General features: G+C 36.1%; 1 protein-coding gene across 2 annotated transcripts in view; it reads left to right on the top strand.

Moving 5' to 3' along the window:
* The window catches only part of LOC137261900 (C2 domain-containing protein 5-like), a 62,407-nt gene that overhangs the window by 13,053 nt on the left and 29,981 nt on the right, over positions 1-19,373 (top strand). Inside the window, exons 10-11 of one of the 2 annotated variants that reach the window (XM_067799706.1) lie at positions 9,768-9,916; positions 13,057-13,101. In XM_067799706.1, the coding sequence (XP_067655807.1) occupies positions 9,768-9,916; positions 13,057-13,101 (194 nt within the window). The remainder of the gene's footprint in view (positions 1-9,767; positions 9,917-13,056; positions 13,102-19,373) is intronic. The other variant, XM_067799707.1, reaches the window with a different exon arrangement.

Below are 19,373 nucleotides of genomic sequence, written 5' to 3'. Positions count from 1 at the left end.
TATCCATTCAGCCAGAAAGCATGCTGTAGGTTTCACATGAACTGACAATGTCAGTGTTTGGGAGCCATGGTGTTTTGGGCAAATGGTACAAGGCTAGAAACTTCCTTTACAGTTCAATTCCACTCAACTGTTGAATCATGAGACAGGGAGTACAAAGTGTGAGATAGGATAAGTATTTATAAGTAAACAATTTATAGTTGAAATTTTCAATATTCTAGGGCATCCCATAATTTCCATGTCCTATCAGACATTTTTTTGTTAATTCTTGTTTTCACAGTTTTATCTACACACATTGTAAATTATCAACAGAACCTTTCCTAATACTACCAAAAGATGTGCAGTTGTCTGTTAAAGTGAATCTAGTACCGAGTTTCTAGCATCCTACTTGTACAAACTATGCAGTACTAATTGATCTAACCCTGCATGCCTGCCTATTGCTCCTGCATGATACTCTGGCCCAGTCTTATTGTCTCATCTGTGTCTATGTTATCATCAAGGAACAGCTGACAGTCCACTGTGAAACTTTATACTGTTTGGAACAGAATCTGTGTCCCCACCTGTACATATGTCCAATATCTCCTGAACGGTATCCTCCTTTTTGTAATACATGCTGTTTGCATATGGTTGAAAACACAATAGGATTGGTTGAATGCATCAGTTATTGGTTGAATACATCAGTTTTTGGTTGAATGCATCAGTTAACCAGACATACCAACTGTGATATATATCACAATATAATATAATAAAATATATACATAACAGTTTAGCTTTTTACATCTTTTTGTACATATTTGTACAAAGGATCGCTATCTCTGTCATAATCTTGGTATATACTTTTTCATACTTAAATATTTAAAAATAACTTTTCAAAACGATCATAACATTTGTGCATACGTACATTAATAACAAAATCAGTTTTATCATCAAGTTTCATGTCAAAGATTGTAACATGTATTATAGCTTGGTAAGCTTTGATGAAAATAATCCCCATTTTCAAAGTAAACTCTGCTTAATATGTCCACAAAACACTTCTCTAAGTACTCAAAATGTAACCGTACATATAACTATTAGTCTTGGTCATTGCTAAAATTTTTGTATTGCAATATAGTGTAATATGTGTTGGCGTATTGCAATATGTGTTGCAATATGTTTTCAGTTTGTCCCTACAATACCACTTTAGGCCAAGCCAGTTTATTTCTTGTTTCAAGTATTTTTGTCCTCAGAAAACCTAAAAGCAGGAGGGAATTATTGTTTAAATCACCAGTGAAAACAAAAACCCACATGAGTTTCCATGTTAACTCTTTTGGTTTGTTTGTATCAACTAAAAACAGGTTCAGTGAGTTTAGGTTTCACATTGATTTCAAGTTTTTCACTTATATCACATTATGATTATGATTTTATTTTTGAGTAGGGAAAGTTATGTATTTTTAAGTTTTTCTTAGTCTTGAAAAAATACAGCGCCAAAAGTAAAAATCTTCATTTCAAATAATACATGCATTTTCCATGCTGCTTCAAGGCATTCCTAAATACTTAAGTAATAGATATCATAGCACTGGTTGCTGTGTTTTAATATTGGACAGTATTCATAAAACACCCACTTGCTACAAGAATATTTACTACTAAATGCCACCCCACAATGTTACACCTACCATGTTTTCAAGTTATTATTTACCTTTATGGTAATTTTTTGTCATCTTTTTCACATTGTTCCATAATAATTTATTCAAGATTTATTAACATATATTTTACAGTTTCTTATTTCTCTTTGAGATTCTCACCTTTTTTCACCTCACCTGGTCGGACGAGTCTGTGCCATGGCAAGTTGTCCAGAGAGGTTGGACATGTTGTCATCGTATCAGGGCTGTTGCAAAGATATCAATACATTCTGCCTTTTTTAAATCCTCAGTGGTAACATTCGTTGTATGTAGGCTTAAGTGAAGACTCTACTGAGTGAGTGAGTGAGTGATGGCTAATGTACATTTGAAATTAGCTGTTTTATAGCCACTGGAAATTAAGGATGCCCTTTTTTTTTTAAATTTTAACGTAAATTGTCATCTGTGAATGTCATCAATGGAAGTAAGGGCTGTCACTTGAAGCTTCACAGGTCAATACCCAATACATGTTATTGGTGAGATACAGAGACTTTTGGGATTTTTTATTTTTAAATCTTATTGTTTTTCAATTACATTTTGCAGTTTAGCATTTTTCATTATCTTCAAGGTATTTGGGTTCACAGTTTGTTTCACATTAAGTGAGAGGAGTTGACTTCCTAGAGAACTGATTCTCAGCAAGCGTACTTTTATAGTGCTGTCAAAGTTAATGTTTTTAAGTTAACAGTGTATTACTGGAAGCAATAACATTAATAATATCTCTCTGGTAGCATCTAAGTTAACAGTATGTCATACAAGTAGTAACAGCAGCAATTTGTCACTGGTAACAGTAAGGTAAACAATGCATGACTGGGGATCATTACTTGAACAATATTTACAAGTAGGGTAAAGATATTGTCACTGATGGCTGTAAAGTAAACTCTCTGTCATTGATAGCCATTAAGTTAGCAGCTTATCACAAGGACAGATAAAGAGGATAGTTATCTGTCTGTCATGGATAGCCATTAAGGTAGCAGCTTACCATAAGAACAGATAAAGAGGAAAGTTAACTCTCTGTCATTGATAGCCATTAAGTTAACAATATGTCACTGGCCGCCTTTAAGTTGACAATATGTCACTGGCCGCCTTTTAGTTGACAATAGCCATGAAGTTAATAGAATATCAATTAAACCCATAATATGATGAAATACGCATACCCTGAGATATAAATATGGAAAGGTCAGTCCATGGATACCAACTGTGTGACAAGTTGAAGGTATATCAAGGCCTATCTTGAGAGCCATCAACCCATGTTTGATGTTCACTGCACATAGAGTAGTCAGGTGTGACATAGCAGTTAGTCATCCATCTATGACAGCAGCAGTAGCAGCACAACTACCACTGCAGTAGAGATAGTTGCATAGAGATCATCATAAATAACTGGACATGCTCACTCTTCATCTGTAGTAACCATGACAACACATCAGCATATTGCTGCATGGTGGTCTCCAGTTGCTTTAGCCATAATTGCTTAAGTTGTATTGTGGAAGAAGATTGAAATTTGTAATACACTGACCTGAAGTTCTAGGTATTGACCAGCATATATGAATGGTGACCAGGTGCAACATATAAACAGATGTTTGATAGAAGACTGTATACCTTATATAGTGAAGGTGCTGTATACTGCATGGGGAGGTGCTATATATAAACAGATGTGTGATACAAGGCTGTGTGTTTAGTGAAGGTGCTGTATAGAAGGTGATAAGGTGCTGTATGTAAACAGATGTGTGATAGAAAACTATTGACCATATGTAGTGAAGGTGCTGTATACTGGGTGATGAGGTGCTAAATGTAAACAGATGTATGATACAAAGCAGTAAACCATTTATGGTGAAAGTGGTATATACTGGTTGATGAGGTGCTTGAAATAAACAGATGTGTGATGCAAGGCTGTATACCATGTTTTGTGAAGGTGCTGTATATGGGTGATGAGGTGTGAGATATAAACAGATGTGTGATACAAGACAATAAACCATATATAGTGAAGGTGCTGTGTAGTGGGTGATGAGGTGTTAAATATTAACAGATATGTGATAGAAGACAATAAACCATATACAGTGAAGCTGCTATATTCTGGGTTATGAGGTGCTAAATCTAAACAGGTGTGTGATATAATGTTGTATGTGTAGTAGAGGTGCTGTATATAAACATGTGTGATGCAAGGCTGTATACTATGTTTTGTGAAAATGCTGTATACTGGGAGATGAGGTGTTAAATATAAAGAGATGTGTGATACAAGACAATAAACCATATATAGTGAAGCTGCTATATTCTGGATTATGAGGTGCTAAATCTAAACAGGTGTGTGATATAATGTTGTATGTGTAGTAGAGGTGCTGTATATAAACATGTGTGATGCAAGGCTGTATACTATGTTTTGTGAAAATGCTGTATACTGGGAGATGAGGTGTTAAATATAAACAGATGTATGATACAAGACAATAAACCATATATAGTGAAGCTGCTATATTCTGGGTTATAAGGTGCTAAATCTAAACAGGTGTGTGATATAATGTATGTGTAGTAGAGGTGCTGTATATAAACGTGTGATGCAAGGCTGTATACCATGTTTTGTGAAAATGCTGTATACTGGGTGATGAGGTGTTAAATATAAAGAGATGTGTGATACAAGACAATAAACCATATACAGTGAAGCTGCTATATTCTGGGTTATGAGGTGCTAAATCTAAACAGGTGTGTGATATAATGTTGTATGTGTAGTAGAGGTGCTGTATATAAACATGTGTGATGCAAGGCTGTATACTATGTTTTGTGAAAATGCTGTATACTGGGAGATGAGGTGTTAAATATAAAGAGATGTGTGATACAAGACAATAAACCATATATAGTGAAGCTGCTATATTCTGGATTATGAGGTGCTAAATCTAAACAGGTGTGTGATATAATGTTGTATGTGTAGTAGAGGTGCTGTATATAAAAATGTGTGATGCAAGGCTGTATACTATGTTTTGTGAAAATGCTGTATACTGGGAGATGAGGTGTTAAATATAAACAGATGTATGATACAAGACAATAAACCATATATAGTGAAGCTGCTATATTCTGGGTTATAAGGTGCTAAATCTAAACAGGTGTGTGATATAATGTATGTGTAGTAGAGGTGCTGTATATAAACGTGTGATGCAAGGCTGTATACCATGTTTTGTGAAAATGCTGTATACTGGGAGATGAGGTGTTAAATATAAACAGATGTATGATACAAGACAATAAACCATATATAGTGAAGCTGCTATATTCTGGGTTATAAGGTGCTAAATCTAAACAGGTGTGTGATATAATGTTGTATGTGTAGTAGAGGTGCTGTATATAAACGTGTGATGCAAGGCTGTATACCATGTTTTGTGAAAATGCTGTATACTGGGTGATGAGGTGTTAAATATAAAGAGATGTGTGATACAAGACAATAAACCATATATAGTGAAGCTGCTATATTCTGGGTTATAAGGTGCTAAATCTAAACAGGTGTGTGATATAATGTATGTGTAGTAGAGGTGCTGTATATAAACGTGTGATGCAAGGCTGTATACCATGTTTTGTGAAAATGCTGTATACTGGGAGATGAGGTGTTAAATATAAACAGATGTATGATACAAGACAATAAACCATATATAGTGAAGCTGCTATATTCTGGGTTATAAGGTGCTAAATCTAAACAGGTGTGTGATATAATGTATGTGTAGTAGAGGTGCTGTATATAAACGTGTGATGCAAGGCTGTATACCATGTTTTGTGAAAATGCTGTATACTGGGTGATGAGGTGTTAAATATAAAGAGATGTGTGATACAAGACAATAAACCATATATAGTGAAGCTGCTATATTCTGGATTATGAGGTGCTAAATCTAAACAGGTATGTGATATAATGTTGTATGTGTAGTAGAGGTGCTGTATATAAACATGTGTGATGCAAGGCTGTGTACCATGTTTTGTGAAAATGCTGTATACTGGGAGATGAGGTGTTAAATATAAAGAGATGTGTGATACAAGACAATAACCCATATATAGTGAAGCTGCTATATTCTGGGTTATGAGGTGCTTAATCTAAACAGGTGTGTGATATAATGTTGTATGTGTAGTAGAGGTGCTGTATATAAACATGTGTGATGCAAGGCTGTATACCATGTTTTGTGAAAATGCTGTATACTGGGTGATGAGGTGTTAAATGTAAAGAGATGTGTGATACAAGACAATAAACCATATATAGTGAAGCTGCTATATTCTGGATTATGAGGTGCTAAATCTAAACAGGTGTGTGATATAATGTTGTATGTGTAGTAGAGGTGCTGTATATAAACATGTGTGATGCAAGGCTGTATACCATGTTTTGTGAAAATGCTGTATACTGGGAGATGAGGTGTTAAATATAAAGAGATGTGTGATACAAGACAATAAACCATATATAGTGAAGCTGCTATATTCTGGGTTATGAGGTGCTAAATCTAAACAGGTGTGTGATATAATGTATGTGTAGTAGAGGTGCTGTATATAAACGTGGGATGCAAGGCTGTATACCATGTTTTGTGAAAATGCTGTATACTGGGTGATGAGGTGTTAAATATAAAGAGATGTATGATACAAGACAATAAACCATATATAGTGAAGCTGCTATATTCTGGGTTATAAGGTGCTAAATCTAAACAGGTGTGTGATATAATGTATGTGTAGTAGAGGTGCTGTATATAAACGTGTGATGCAAGGCTGTATACCATGTTTTGTGAAAATGCTGTATACTGGGTGATGAGGTGTTAAATATAAAGAGATGTGTGATACAAGACAATAAACCATATACAGTGAAGCTGCTATATTCTGGGTTATGAGGTGCTAAATCTAAACAGGTGTGTGATATAATGTTGTATGTGTAGTAGAGGTGCTGTATATAAACATGTGTGATGCAAGGCTGTATACTATGTTTTGTGAAAATGCTGTATACTGGGAGATGAGGTGTTAAATATAAAGAGATGTGTGATACAAGACAATAAACCATATATAGTGAAGCTGCTATATTCTGGATTATGAGGTGCTAAATCTAAACAGGTGTGTGATATAATGTTGTATGTGTAGTAGAGGTGCTGTATATAAAAATGTGTGATGCAAGGCTGTATACTATGTTTTGTGAAAATGCTGTATACTGGGAGATGAGGTGTTAAATATAAACAGATGTATGATACAAGACAATAAACCATATATAGTGAAGCTGCTATATTCTGGGTTATAAGGTGCTAAATCTAAACAGGTGTGTGATATAATGTATGTGTAGTAGAGGTGCTGTATATAAACGTGTGATGCAAGGCTGTATACCATGTTTTGTGAAAATGCTGTATACTGGGAGATGAGGTGTTAAATATAAACAGATGTATGATACAAGACAATAAACCATATATAGTGAAGCTGCTATATTCTGGGTTATAAGGTGCTAAATCTAAACAGGTGTGTGATATAATGTTGTATGTGTAGTAGAGGTGCTGTATATAAACGTGTGATGCAAGGCTGTATACCATGTTTTGTGAAAATGCTGTATACTGGGTGATGAGGTGTTAAATATAAAGAGATGTGTGATACAAGACAATAAACCATATATAGTGAAGCTGCTATATTCTGGGTTATAAGGTGCTAAATCTAAACAGGTGTGTGATATAATGTATGTGTAGTAGAGGTGCTGTATATAAACGTGTGATGCAAGGCTGTATACCATGTTTTGTGAAAATGCTGTATACTGGGAGATGAGGTGTTAAATATAAACAGATGTATGATACAAGACAATAAACCATATATAGTGAAGCTGCTATATTCTGGGTTATAAGGTGCTAAATCTAAACAGGTGTGTGATATAATGTATGTGTAGTAGAGGTGCTGTATATAAACGTGTGATGCAAGGCTGTATACCATGTTTTGTGAAAATGCTGTATACTGGGTGATGAGGTGTTAAATATAAAGAGATGTGTGATACAAGACAATAAACCATATATAGTGAAGCTGCTATATTCTGGATTATGAGGTGCTAAATCTAAACAGGTATGTGATATAATGTTGTATGTGTAGTAGAGGTGCTGTATATAAACATGTGTGATGCAAGGCTGTGTACCATGTTTTGTGAAAATGCTGTATACTGGGAGATGAGGTGTTAAATATAAAGAGATGTGTGATACAAGACAATAACCCATATATAGTGAAGCTGCTATATTCTGGGTTATGAGGTGCTTAATCTAAACAGGTGTGTGATATAATGTTGTATGTGTAGTAGAGGTGCTGTATATAAACATGTGTGATGCAAGGCTGTATACCATGTTTTGTGAAAATGCTGTATACTGGGTGATGAGGTGTTAAATGTAAAGAGATGTGTGATACAAGACAATAAACCATATATAGTGAAGCTGCTATATTCTGGATTATGAGGTGCTAAATCTAAACAGGTGTGTGATATAATGTTGTATGTGTAGTAGAGGTGCTGTATATAAACATGTGTGATGCAAGGCTGTATACCATGTTTTGTGAAAATGCTGTATACTGGGAGATGAGGTGTTAAATATAAAGAGATGTGTGATACAAGACAATAAACCATATATAGTGAAGCTGCTATATTCTGGGTTATGAGGTGCTAAATCTAAACAGGTGTGTGATATAATGTATGTGTAGTAGAGGTGCTGTATATAAACGTGGGATGCAAGGCTGTATACCATGTTTTGTGAAAATGCTGTATACTGGGTGATGAGGTGTTAAATATAAAGAGATGTGTGATACAAGACAATAAACCATATATAGTGAAGCTGCTATATTCTGGATTATGAGGTGCTAAATCTAAACAGGTGTGTGATATAATGTTGTATGTGTAGTAGAGGTGCTGTATATAAACATGTGTGATGCAAGGCTGTATACCATGTTTTGTGAAAATGCTGTATACTGGGTGATGAGGTGTTAAATATAAAGAGATGTGTGATACAAGACAATAACCCATATATAGTGAAGCTGCTATATTCTGGGTTATGAGGTGCTAAATCTAAACAGGTGTGTGATATAATGTATGTGTAGTAGAGGTGCTGTATATAAACGTGGGATGCAAGGCTGTATACCATGTTTTGTGAAAATGCTGTATACTGGGTGATGAGGTGTTAAATATAAAGAGATGTGTGATACAAGACAATAAACCATATATAGTGAAGCTGCTATATTCTGGATTATGAGGTGCTAAATCTAAACAGGTGTGTGATATAATGTTGTATGTGTAGTAGAGGTGCTGTATATAAACATGTGTGATGCAAGGCTGTATACCATGTTTTGTGAAAATGCTGTATACTGGGTGATGAGGTGTTAAATATAAAGAGATGTGTGATACAAGACAATAACCCATATATAGTGAAGCTGCTATATTCTGGGTTATGAGGTGCTAAATCTAAACAGGTGTGTGATATAATGTTGTATGTGTAGTAGAGGTGCTGTATATAAACAGATGTATGATACAATGCTCTATATATAATGAAGGTGCTGTATGCTGGGTGTGATGAGGTGCTATATAATTAAATACAGGCATGATACATACCAAACGTAGCTTGGTTTGGGATTTATAGCAGTCTTTAAGAAACTGCAGTTATGAAATCCAGATATCCATTCGAATGTCACAGTTACATGGAAAGTGAGTATTTGATGACAACTTGTGATAAAAATGTTTCAGAGATGTTCAGAGCTTAACTTAACGTGGTAAAAACTTTATGAAACTTTGAAATCCTTGAGGTTATAACAAATAAATGCCTCAAATAATTACCTCTTTGAGTATTCCATTTAGTTTCAGCACTGCTAAAACTACTAATGATTTACTGAATACATTTGTCTTTTTGTCAGTTTATGGGAAGGCTTCTTGAAATGCTGTTTGAGAAAATTGAGAAATTGATGTATCAGTGGTACAACAGACTAGAGTTTATACATTGTCTCTCTCCATTTCAGTGGCCGCCATGTAACCTTCATCGGTGTCAGCCATCACAAACGACCTGTCTCCATGACAACCTCACCCCCAGTCTCCCCCCACAAACAAGCTAAGTGCTGGTCCCCACCCCCCACTGCCCCACCCGCCCTCCACGGGGGTCATGTGTTCACTTTCCCTTCCAGCTCCCCCCTCCCGGAGGACACCCTTGCCCCTTTCTCCTCCCCGACACCTCACCGCAACTCCGCGTCGCCTGTCCAAGTTGCTGTTCCCGTCATCCACCCCATCATCAATCGCCGATCCTCTGACTCTGATCTCAGTTCACCACCACATGGTGAGTAACTTTGATAAGTTAAATTTTCTGTTGGAAGATTTCTATGCATTCATGGCTTTCTAACATTTCTAACAGGGTCTCTTTCCTCAATACCTAAGTGGTTTATGCATTCACTTGTCACGCCAAGGTTTGGGTTCAATTCCCCACATGGGCACAATGTGTGAAGCCCATTTCTCATATTCTCATTCTCATATTACTCCCAAATATATTATAACAGTTAATCTGTGTGAAATGTAACTACTGCAAAATGATAAAAATGGTGTTGCCCTTCACTTTTTTACTCTTTGGTACTTTGCTTTGCCAAGGAATTTTGTATTTGGAAGACATATTTGTTCAACCAACAGCTTGAAAACTATTGGTTGAATTATTTTCAAATTTTGGGACCACCTTTGTTTAAGGAGAGGTGCAGTACAAATTTTGATTGTTAGTGACCTGTCAGTCTAACTAAACTTAGTCTCAGTAGTTTTCATTACACTTCTTTACTGAGTTTAACAAACCCTCGTAGTGGATGGTGTCTCAGTGTAGGAGTGTAATGAATAATACTGAGTCTAACAAACCCTAGTAGTGGGTGGCGTCTCAGTGTAGGAGTGTAATGAATAATACTGAGTCTAACAAACCCTAGTAGGGGGTGGCATCTCAGTGTAGGAGTGTAACGAATAATACTGAGTCTAACAAACCCTAGTAGGGGGTGGCGTCTCAGTGTAGGAGTGTAACGAATAATACTGAGTCTAACAAACCCTAGTAGGGGGTGGCGTCTCAGTGTAGGAGTGTAATGAACAATACTGAGGCTAAGTTTACTTAGAATGAGTGACCTCTGTTTACTGGCTTGTTTCTAATAGTATGTTTCCGTGCCAATTCCTGTCAACTGTACCACATACTGTGCTTCTGCTAGGACTGAATCCCTCGTTCTTGGACTAGCCAACAAAGACCAGGGTTCGATTTCCCATTTGGGTGCAATGTGTGAAACCCAATTCCAGTGTCCCTTACAGTGATATTGGACCTATGAAGGTCCGGGATAGAATAGGCCTTCAGCAACCCCTGCTTGCCATAAAAAGCGACTATGTTTGTCGTAAGAGGCGACTAATTTTGTCATAAGAGGTGACTGATTTAGTTGACACATGTCATCGGTTCCCAATGTGCTGATCGATGCTCATGTTGTTGATCACTGGACTGTCTGGTTCAGACTTGATTATTTACAGACTGCCGACATATAACTGAGTGCGGCGTAAAACTAGATTCCCTCACTGCATTGATATTTGCTTGAAAATATTGCTTTAAAATGGCATAAAACTCATTCACTAACTCACACGTTTGAGCAGTTAGAGCCATGGGACAAATGTCATGAGAATTTTCAATTTTTTAAATCACAAGCAACTTTTTCTTGACTTGATCAAATTTTGAAACAACAATTTTCAATGTTATAACCAAATTTGAAAAATGTTTTAGAAAACTGAAACAGATTTGTTTCAGCTTCACTCACCAACATGGCAAGGTGTCCACCTCTCACTATCATCATTATCATTTAATCCATTTATCATTCTATCACATATTTGTTTTTATCTACTGATAGAATTAGAGTGAGTTTAAGCTATAATTTATTTCTTTTCTTCCTCTTCCTGAGGAATATATAATTAAAACAACTAGTATGGATCATAGTTATTGTTAATTTTATGAAATTGAGCACACAATCATTATTTGACAAAACATCCCCCCCCCCCCCAAAAGTATTTGTGATACCTATCTTATTGTTTTCAGTACATATGCTACAAGATTTTGTATTGTGTCACTGAAGTGACGTGAAAGGATGCAAAAGTTTGTATCATAAAATGTTTTATATGAAATGAAGATCTTTACTTTACTTTCAAGACGTCGTTACAATAACGTGACGTGCAATTATAGCCGTGTGTTCAGTGTGTTTGTTGAGGGCTGTGAAATGTCTCCAATCTAATGTGGTATTGTAAGGACAAACTGAGAACACCAATTTCATTATGCATTTTTCAAAACAAAGGCCATTTGGTTCATGTAAATGTAATTTTCAAATGAATAATGACAATATATTTTTGCGCAATATGACAATTAATCATGTACCAACAAGTATATTCAAGTTTCAAATTTGAAAACTAAAATTTTGATTAATGAGATCCCTATAAATGAAACTGTATGATAGGGAGCCCTTTCGGTTTATGTGTTTGCTCCATTCCCCACATGGGTGTGATGTTTGAAGCCCATTAATGTTGTCCTGTGCCTTGATTTTGCTGGAATATTGCTAAAAGCGATGTAAAATCCTGCTGACTGACATTTATTCACTTATTCATTCATGACAAATCTTGTTTGACCTTAGTGTGTCATTTTGACCTGATGGAGTGAATCAGTCTCAAGTATGCCTGATAATGATTGGCCAATTTGGGAAAGACACAACAAATAATTTGATTCTATTTTAGACTTGCTCAGAGTTCCTTCATTTATCTTCCATGTTCCAAAGTAATAACATTTTGTACTTTAAGGTGCAATTTTTAGCAGAGGCAACATAGATGACTTTGTAATATGTTTAGGGCTATCAAACAAACAGATTTAAGAGGTTAGGTATGAGGGTCCTCTTTTTGAGTCAGTTGACATATTAACCTCTTGAATATGTAGAAATCTCATCAAACCATTATTCAGAGATGCCAACCTGTACAATTTTCTCATAGTCACTATGAATTTAGCCTCAAACTATGCCAATACGATTGTACTAGAAATTGTACAAAATTGGAAGAGACATAATTTAATTTCGGATATTTAGACAAAAACATATATTTTCATCAATTAAATATATTTTTGGACTTCACTTACCTCCCATTCATTAAATTTAATGACATATTTGAACTGGAATCATTGCAAGTTACAAACATACTTTTAATGAAATTGTCTATCAGAAATTTGATGCTTTGCAAATTTAATCATATTTTTGTGGGGAAGGGGGTCAGTTCCTAAATACATTTTTGTAATTGGTTTTCTCAGGCCGACCTGTTGTTGAGTGTCATGCTGGTGTTAAATGCAATATTCTTACATGTGATATTGTTACCCACTATGTATTCTTCACATATATATTCCCCTCGAATATGGTGTTAAGTGTAGTTCATTTGATGTTCCATATGTAGAGGTTGAGTTTCGAACATCAAAAGAGCGTCGATTCTTGAAGAGGAGTAAGTATTATGTGGTGTATAGCATGGACTGAGGTTTGCTTAGACAGTGTGTGTATCGTCTTAAAACATTCTGCCCACATGAAACTTGGCTGTATTCCAGTATCTAGCAACTATTTCCAGATTCCCTTTGGCATGAATTACCTCCCTTTGACATGGATGCCTTGTGAGGATTTCCCCATGTTCTGAGACTGTGTGTTTGAAATAATGTGCCAGCACTATCTAAGAAGCACCCTTCGTAATGATTAACTTTGCAAAAAATACCAGGTAAAAGGTAGCCAACGTTTTTAGAGGTTTTAACTGTGATTGCAGTGAATGACACATGAAGACATCTGTCTATTCCTGTTCTTCTCAACCTGTTCTCTACAGACCTGTACATCTGAATATTTATGGTCCCTTGCATGATGCTAAGTACATGGAATACAGCAACTATTCAACGTTAACACTGACTTTAGGATTGTAATGTATATATAGCAGAAATATGAAGTAAAGTACTGTTGAAAACAAGATGAGAGGCTATGCTGAAATGTCCCTGTGAATATAAAGAAACTGATCATCCATAAAGTTTTGTCATCTTCATATAAAGTACATTACGTTATCAAGAACTGATTGACTATTAATTGACATTTTTGCATCAGTGCTTTGAGATAATGTTTGGAGATACATCATTCCATATCATATATATATCAAACAGTTTCTAGAATTTTTTGTTCACCACCATTTTCCAGTTTAGAATCCCTGTCAGTGTAGTTTAAATAACTCACAATAAACACATAAATGTAATTATACTCTTTACTATCTCGTATCCCAAAGCATGTAGCCTTTTAAAATGCTCTATTCTGTCCATCTTAGTGTGTTTGTTAAATGGGGGATCTGCAGTAGTGATAATAAAATATAGCCTTGAGATGCTGGGATTTTCAATGAGAGATTTGAAGGCTAAGTTTACAGTTTGAGGGAATTTATAGATATTCAGAGGACAGAGATAAAGACATAATGATTCAACTAAACATTCCACTTATAAGGTGTATTTAACTCTGAGCTGGTATCAGCATGGTGTAACAATCTATGCTTAAACTTAACATCACGATGATAAAGTATTTTGTCTTTATTATTATTAGTAAGATCTTGTAAACAATTTTTTCAAGATTATGCAAATATTTAGAGCATTTAATTGAAAAACAGTATGAATTCAAAGAAATGACACTGGTTCTCTCACTGTAGACACGTCCCTATAACATATCAGGGCCTCCTTTCACGAAGAAATCTTTACTAAGGTTAACCTTTACTCCCATTCCATAACACTGCATTAAGGTTAACTTAATGATTTGCAATCACTTAAGTGCTTCATGAAAGGAGGCCCTGGTTAAAGAAAGCACTAATGGAATTATCCCAGCTCTGAAGTTTGTAAAGAATAGGAACAAAACAGTCTAATAATTCTCATCTTAGACTTAAAATGAGAGTAGATGAAGAGAAATGTGTGTCTCACAAATTCTCTGAAATTTCCAACATACACACCTGTGCATGGCAGCCATTTTATAGAGTTAGGATAATCAGTAAATCACTAAAAGTCCTCAACAAATGTCACATCCTTTTTGATCCTCCAGGAATGGTTGCACAAGCTTTTATGGATATAAATAGCGACTTTCATACATTTTTTTAACATGTAGTGTTGTAGTGTTTATCTGAATGTTTCCTTGATAATAAACTTTAAATCACTGTGAAAACCAGGTTGTTTATGATCAATTGCGTAATATCATGAATAGTGAAAAGGAGAGGGTGTTTACATATGCTCTCACACCAGTGTTTCATGTCAACCCTAAATCACTGTCTCCTACAGGGTGGTGGGGTCAGCCAGTGGCTAGAGCATTTACTCATCATGCCGAAGACCTGTGTTCAATTCCCCACGTGGGTACAATGTGTAAAGCCCATTTCTAGTGTCCCTTGTGGTGACATTGCTGGCATATTGCTAAAAGTGGTGTAAAACTCAAATCACTCACTCACTGTCTCACCCTCTGTCCAGTGTGTCTGAACTAACATGTAAGCCCTCTGCACACTGATTTGTCACATTTGTGTTATTTAAAACTTCTTTTGATCCAGTAGTCTAAGATGTTTAGATTTGCTGAGATATTTCAGTTGCAACCTTTATCCATGTCATATGGTCTAGACTTTTGGTCATATGGTCCAGAGTATTTACAGACCGCTGCCATATGCATGGAATATTGCTGAGCATTGCATTAAACAACAACCAAGTAGCCAACCAACTATCCATGTTAGGATTGATTGATCCCAAGTTTGAATTACAGATTTGATCTGATTATGATGTTTATTTTGACATAACTGCAACCTTGATCAAGAGTGATACAAAAGTAATGAAAGCCTCTGAGCTGCATCAGCTTGGAAACTGTTCAAAGCAGAATTCAAAAATGACTAAGTTCCACCCTCTACAATCCTTTCCTATTCTGAAACTTTATCGGGGATCTATTCATTGTCGAGAATTGTATCCTCTGCTTTCACATTCGGAACTACTTGTATCAGTCCGGCAAGCTGGATGGCATCTCATACAGCCATATTAACAAGTGGACCTTGCCTAAGCACAAGCAGGCACAGAGAAGAAAATAGTCTTGTACTATTTCAAAGGAAAGATAACTATACAGCCATTCCCTTCATAAAGATTTTTCAGTGTTGAAAGTTACTGTCCCTACAGCTCAAAGTTGTACTTTTGCATAGTTTAGCAAACTTTCATGCCGCTGCCATTTTCATGCTTCTCAGTGCAATTAACCATGAACAGTTTGATTGGATGCCAGTAATTCAATAGTGGTGATGTACACAGGTGCGAGTCTTCTTGTAGATCCCAGAGAGAGGCAAGTAGTTACAAATGCTCTTTCCATAGTGTCATCAGTTAGGGGAGGTAGCTCTGGATGAAGTTGGTGAACATACAGATTCAGTTTCACCAATTATGTCAGTGTCTCTGTTAGGTACACAAATAGACATCTTAAGACAGGCAGACCTATTACAGAATGATTACATCCATTGACAGTATGACTGTGTATTTGATAAGTGTCACATGAAAGTGGAGAGAAAGATTTCTGCTGTCATTTTCCCATCAATGGCATTTACAATAAGTTGATAGTTGAAAAGGCATCATTGGGTGTTTGGATGATCTCATTCAATCATTCCTGGAAATTCATTGTTGGCTTATTTTCCCATCATTGCTCATTTCCAGCATTGTCAGAAATGAAACGCAGGGTTGAGATGAGAGGAAAAGTGTTAATGTTTGATTACGATAATACCATTTGATTGCTCAATTGTTTTGTTAACTGCAAAAGTGCTGATGAGGCGATGAGCAGTCCATCAGATTAGTGTGGAGTTATTGCAGTGATCAGTAACATTTGTACGATAAATACATGGGTAACTGACTGCAAGGTTCAGGTGCTCTATTGTCATCAGCGGTTCAAAAATCCCATCGCCCAATACCCGGGACAAGTCAGTTTTCATTTCGGGCAATCAAATAATGGCATCTTACTTGTCTGTTCACTACTAGATAGTTTCCACTTATTGTTTCAAACTATCTTGGATTTGATTTCATATCTCCTCATAATGAAGCTATTAAAGCTCACAATAATAATAAAGTAGAGCTAGTAGAGAGTGAAACTATCACTCTTCGATAAATAGTCCAGTAAACATTAACATCGCGCTTTGTGTCATGTAATCAGTGCAAGTGGAAAGTTAGTCAGGACAAGTTACTTTCTTGAAGTCACTTGCCCTGTGGCAGGTGACTTTTCAAAATATTTTTGAACCCCTGGTCATCATCAACGACAAGTTCTATGTCAAGGGCAAAAAACACCTTATGAGCCAGTTCATAAGTGTGGTCCTTTATATGAGTTATGGTCTAAAGAAGTATGTGTTTATGAAGGGCTGGGTGTATTTTGAGATCCTTTCAAAGGAAGTTGTTTGCAAAGATGAGCAAAAGCTAGCAATATAAGCACATTTTAAATTTGAATTATTGTAAATTATGATAAATTATCTTCATAAAGTAATTAAGCCTTATGACATTTCTGTACGAAACATACACTGTAGCTTTCACTGAATGTTCAAATGCTTTGTTGCAGTTCTAAGTTTCAAAATAATGAGTGTGAATACATAGATGTTGTGGTATGAACCCCTACGATATTCCAAGTTTTATTAGATTATTTATGGTATTTTGTATTACTGATGTATTTATGTGGTTTTTTTTATGATAACGCATTTCTTTCTGGTGGATGTGCAAACAACCCATTTTCAGTGTTTTGAGTAGCAGATTTTATTGTGGATTCAACTTTTTACTGCATTGGCTTACCTCCCTTGCTGCAGTGTCATTTAAGGTCAAATTTGAGTCCATTAAGATGCTGTGTGTAAAAGTCAGTATGCTTTGTGTGTGCTAAAGTGAAAATTTCCGACATGACAGTTTTGTGTGCTTATAAATGAAACTTAGATTTTTCTCATGTACATGTTTGTTCTAGATGAGTGTACAGTCAAATAATCACATATTGTTTCACAGGTTTGAATTCTCAATGTCCTCCATTACAGTGGAACTGATACAGCTGATGTATTGTGTAGTAATAATACATACATATTTCAGTCAAGTAGTTTTACATTTTTGCCTTCGAGGCATGGCAACCATTATGAACAAAAAGCCCAGACTTACTCATGATTTTTGCTATGAAAGTTGGGCAAGCCCTGAGAATACTATCTACACATAGAGCTTTGCAAAAAGTCGGGCTTACATGGAAAAAAATGGCTTGCTAACATGCCTGGCATTGAATTAAATGTTTATATGTCTCTGAATTTAAGAAATCATGGCTTCAAAGAAATTCCATGTTTTGAAGAAAGTTGCAAAATACCAAATATGTCTAATGTTTGAACTTAATTTAGAGCCTAAGGTAAATCCCTGAGCCCCAACTGTTGACAGATTATTTGTAGAGTCGAAGCTGAAGGGATGTGGCTCGATTTGCCAATTTTGTGTAATTTGTGTAGTCATTGTTCAGTGTTCCTTATTTCCTTCTCACTGCAATCTCACAACTACACTTCAGAGCAGCTGTACTTATTCATATAAGATGGAGGAATGACATGCACACAAACCTGGGAAATACGAAGGAAAAATATAATGTTTATCTATACACATGAGCATTAATTAAGCACAACCAAAAATAATTGTTGACTGTAACAAAAAGGGATCAAAACAGAAGTCTAACAGTTATGTATAAATACACATGCAGTTAGCATGAAATTCACATGCTGACTCAAATGCATGCTTTTCATGTCATGCTACAGCTCTGTGATGGTACAAGTGACTGAGGGGTATGAAAAGGTGAAATGAAGTATTCTCATTGCTTTCTTATCAACGCATCAACAGTGCTGAAATTGCATTTTTGGAGACATGCCAAGCTGTAGGCTTTCTGAAAATACCAGAGGGCAGATTATTGGTATGCATGAAGCTGGTTTGTCCAGTCACAGCACTGGGTCCAGAGTGAATATCAATCACACTGTCATTAGTCGCCTTGTAAGGAAACATGCGGCCACTGGTTATGTCAAGGATCGTCCACGATCAGGAGGGCCGAGAAAGACCACTCCCTGTGATGACCGTGCCCTAGTTTGCCTAATGAGACGCAGGCCCAGGACAATGATGCTAGGCTCCATCGTTTCAGAGCTGTTATAGCAATGCAATTGACAGATTACCTTTGCCTGCCAGTAGCCCTGATCTCAACCCAACTGAGCGTTTAGGGGACCATCTGGGGTGTCAAGTTCAAGTAAGGGATCCACCTGTTCAAAATCTACAGGAATTAGCCCAGGCTCTTCATGAGGAATGGCAGAGGATTCTAATGATGTGCACTCAGAGTTTGATTTCCTGGGTTGCAGCATTTTTCCTTGCGAGGGGAGGATTCACCAAATACTGAAGTCATCATTACTGTTGGCTTAGGATTGAACAGTGAACGTTTTTTGAGAACTTTGTGTACATTGAACCACAGACATTGTCTGTATGACCATAGTTTTGGACATGATTATTTACGTTTTTAGTGGCCCCATATGACCATCAATAAAATACAGCCAAAAGTAGCAGCAGTGTTGGTAGGTGATGGTTTCACACTTTAGATGGTTCAGTTAACGAAATTATAACCATGTGTTTGGTTTCCATATCATGAATGACCAGTGTGTTGTGTTAAACACAATCTTATAGCATGAAAATGGATGGTTCTTAATTAATGCTCACATGTATAGATTTGTAAAAAGTGCTAAAT

This window comes from Haliotis asinina, chromosome 14 (genome assembly GCF_037392515.1).
Source record: "Haliotis asinina isolate JCU_RB_2024 chromosome 14, JCU_Hal_asi_v2, whole genome shotgun sequence".
NCBI lineage: Eukaryota > Metazoa > Mollusca > Gastropoda > Lepetellida > Haliotidae > Haliotis > Haliotis asinina.
This window is presented reverse-complemented; position numbering and strand designations above follow the sequence as displayed.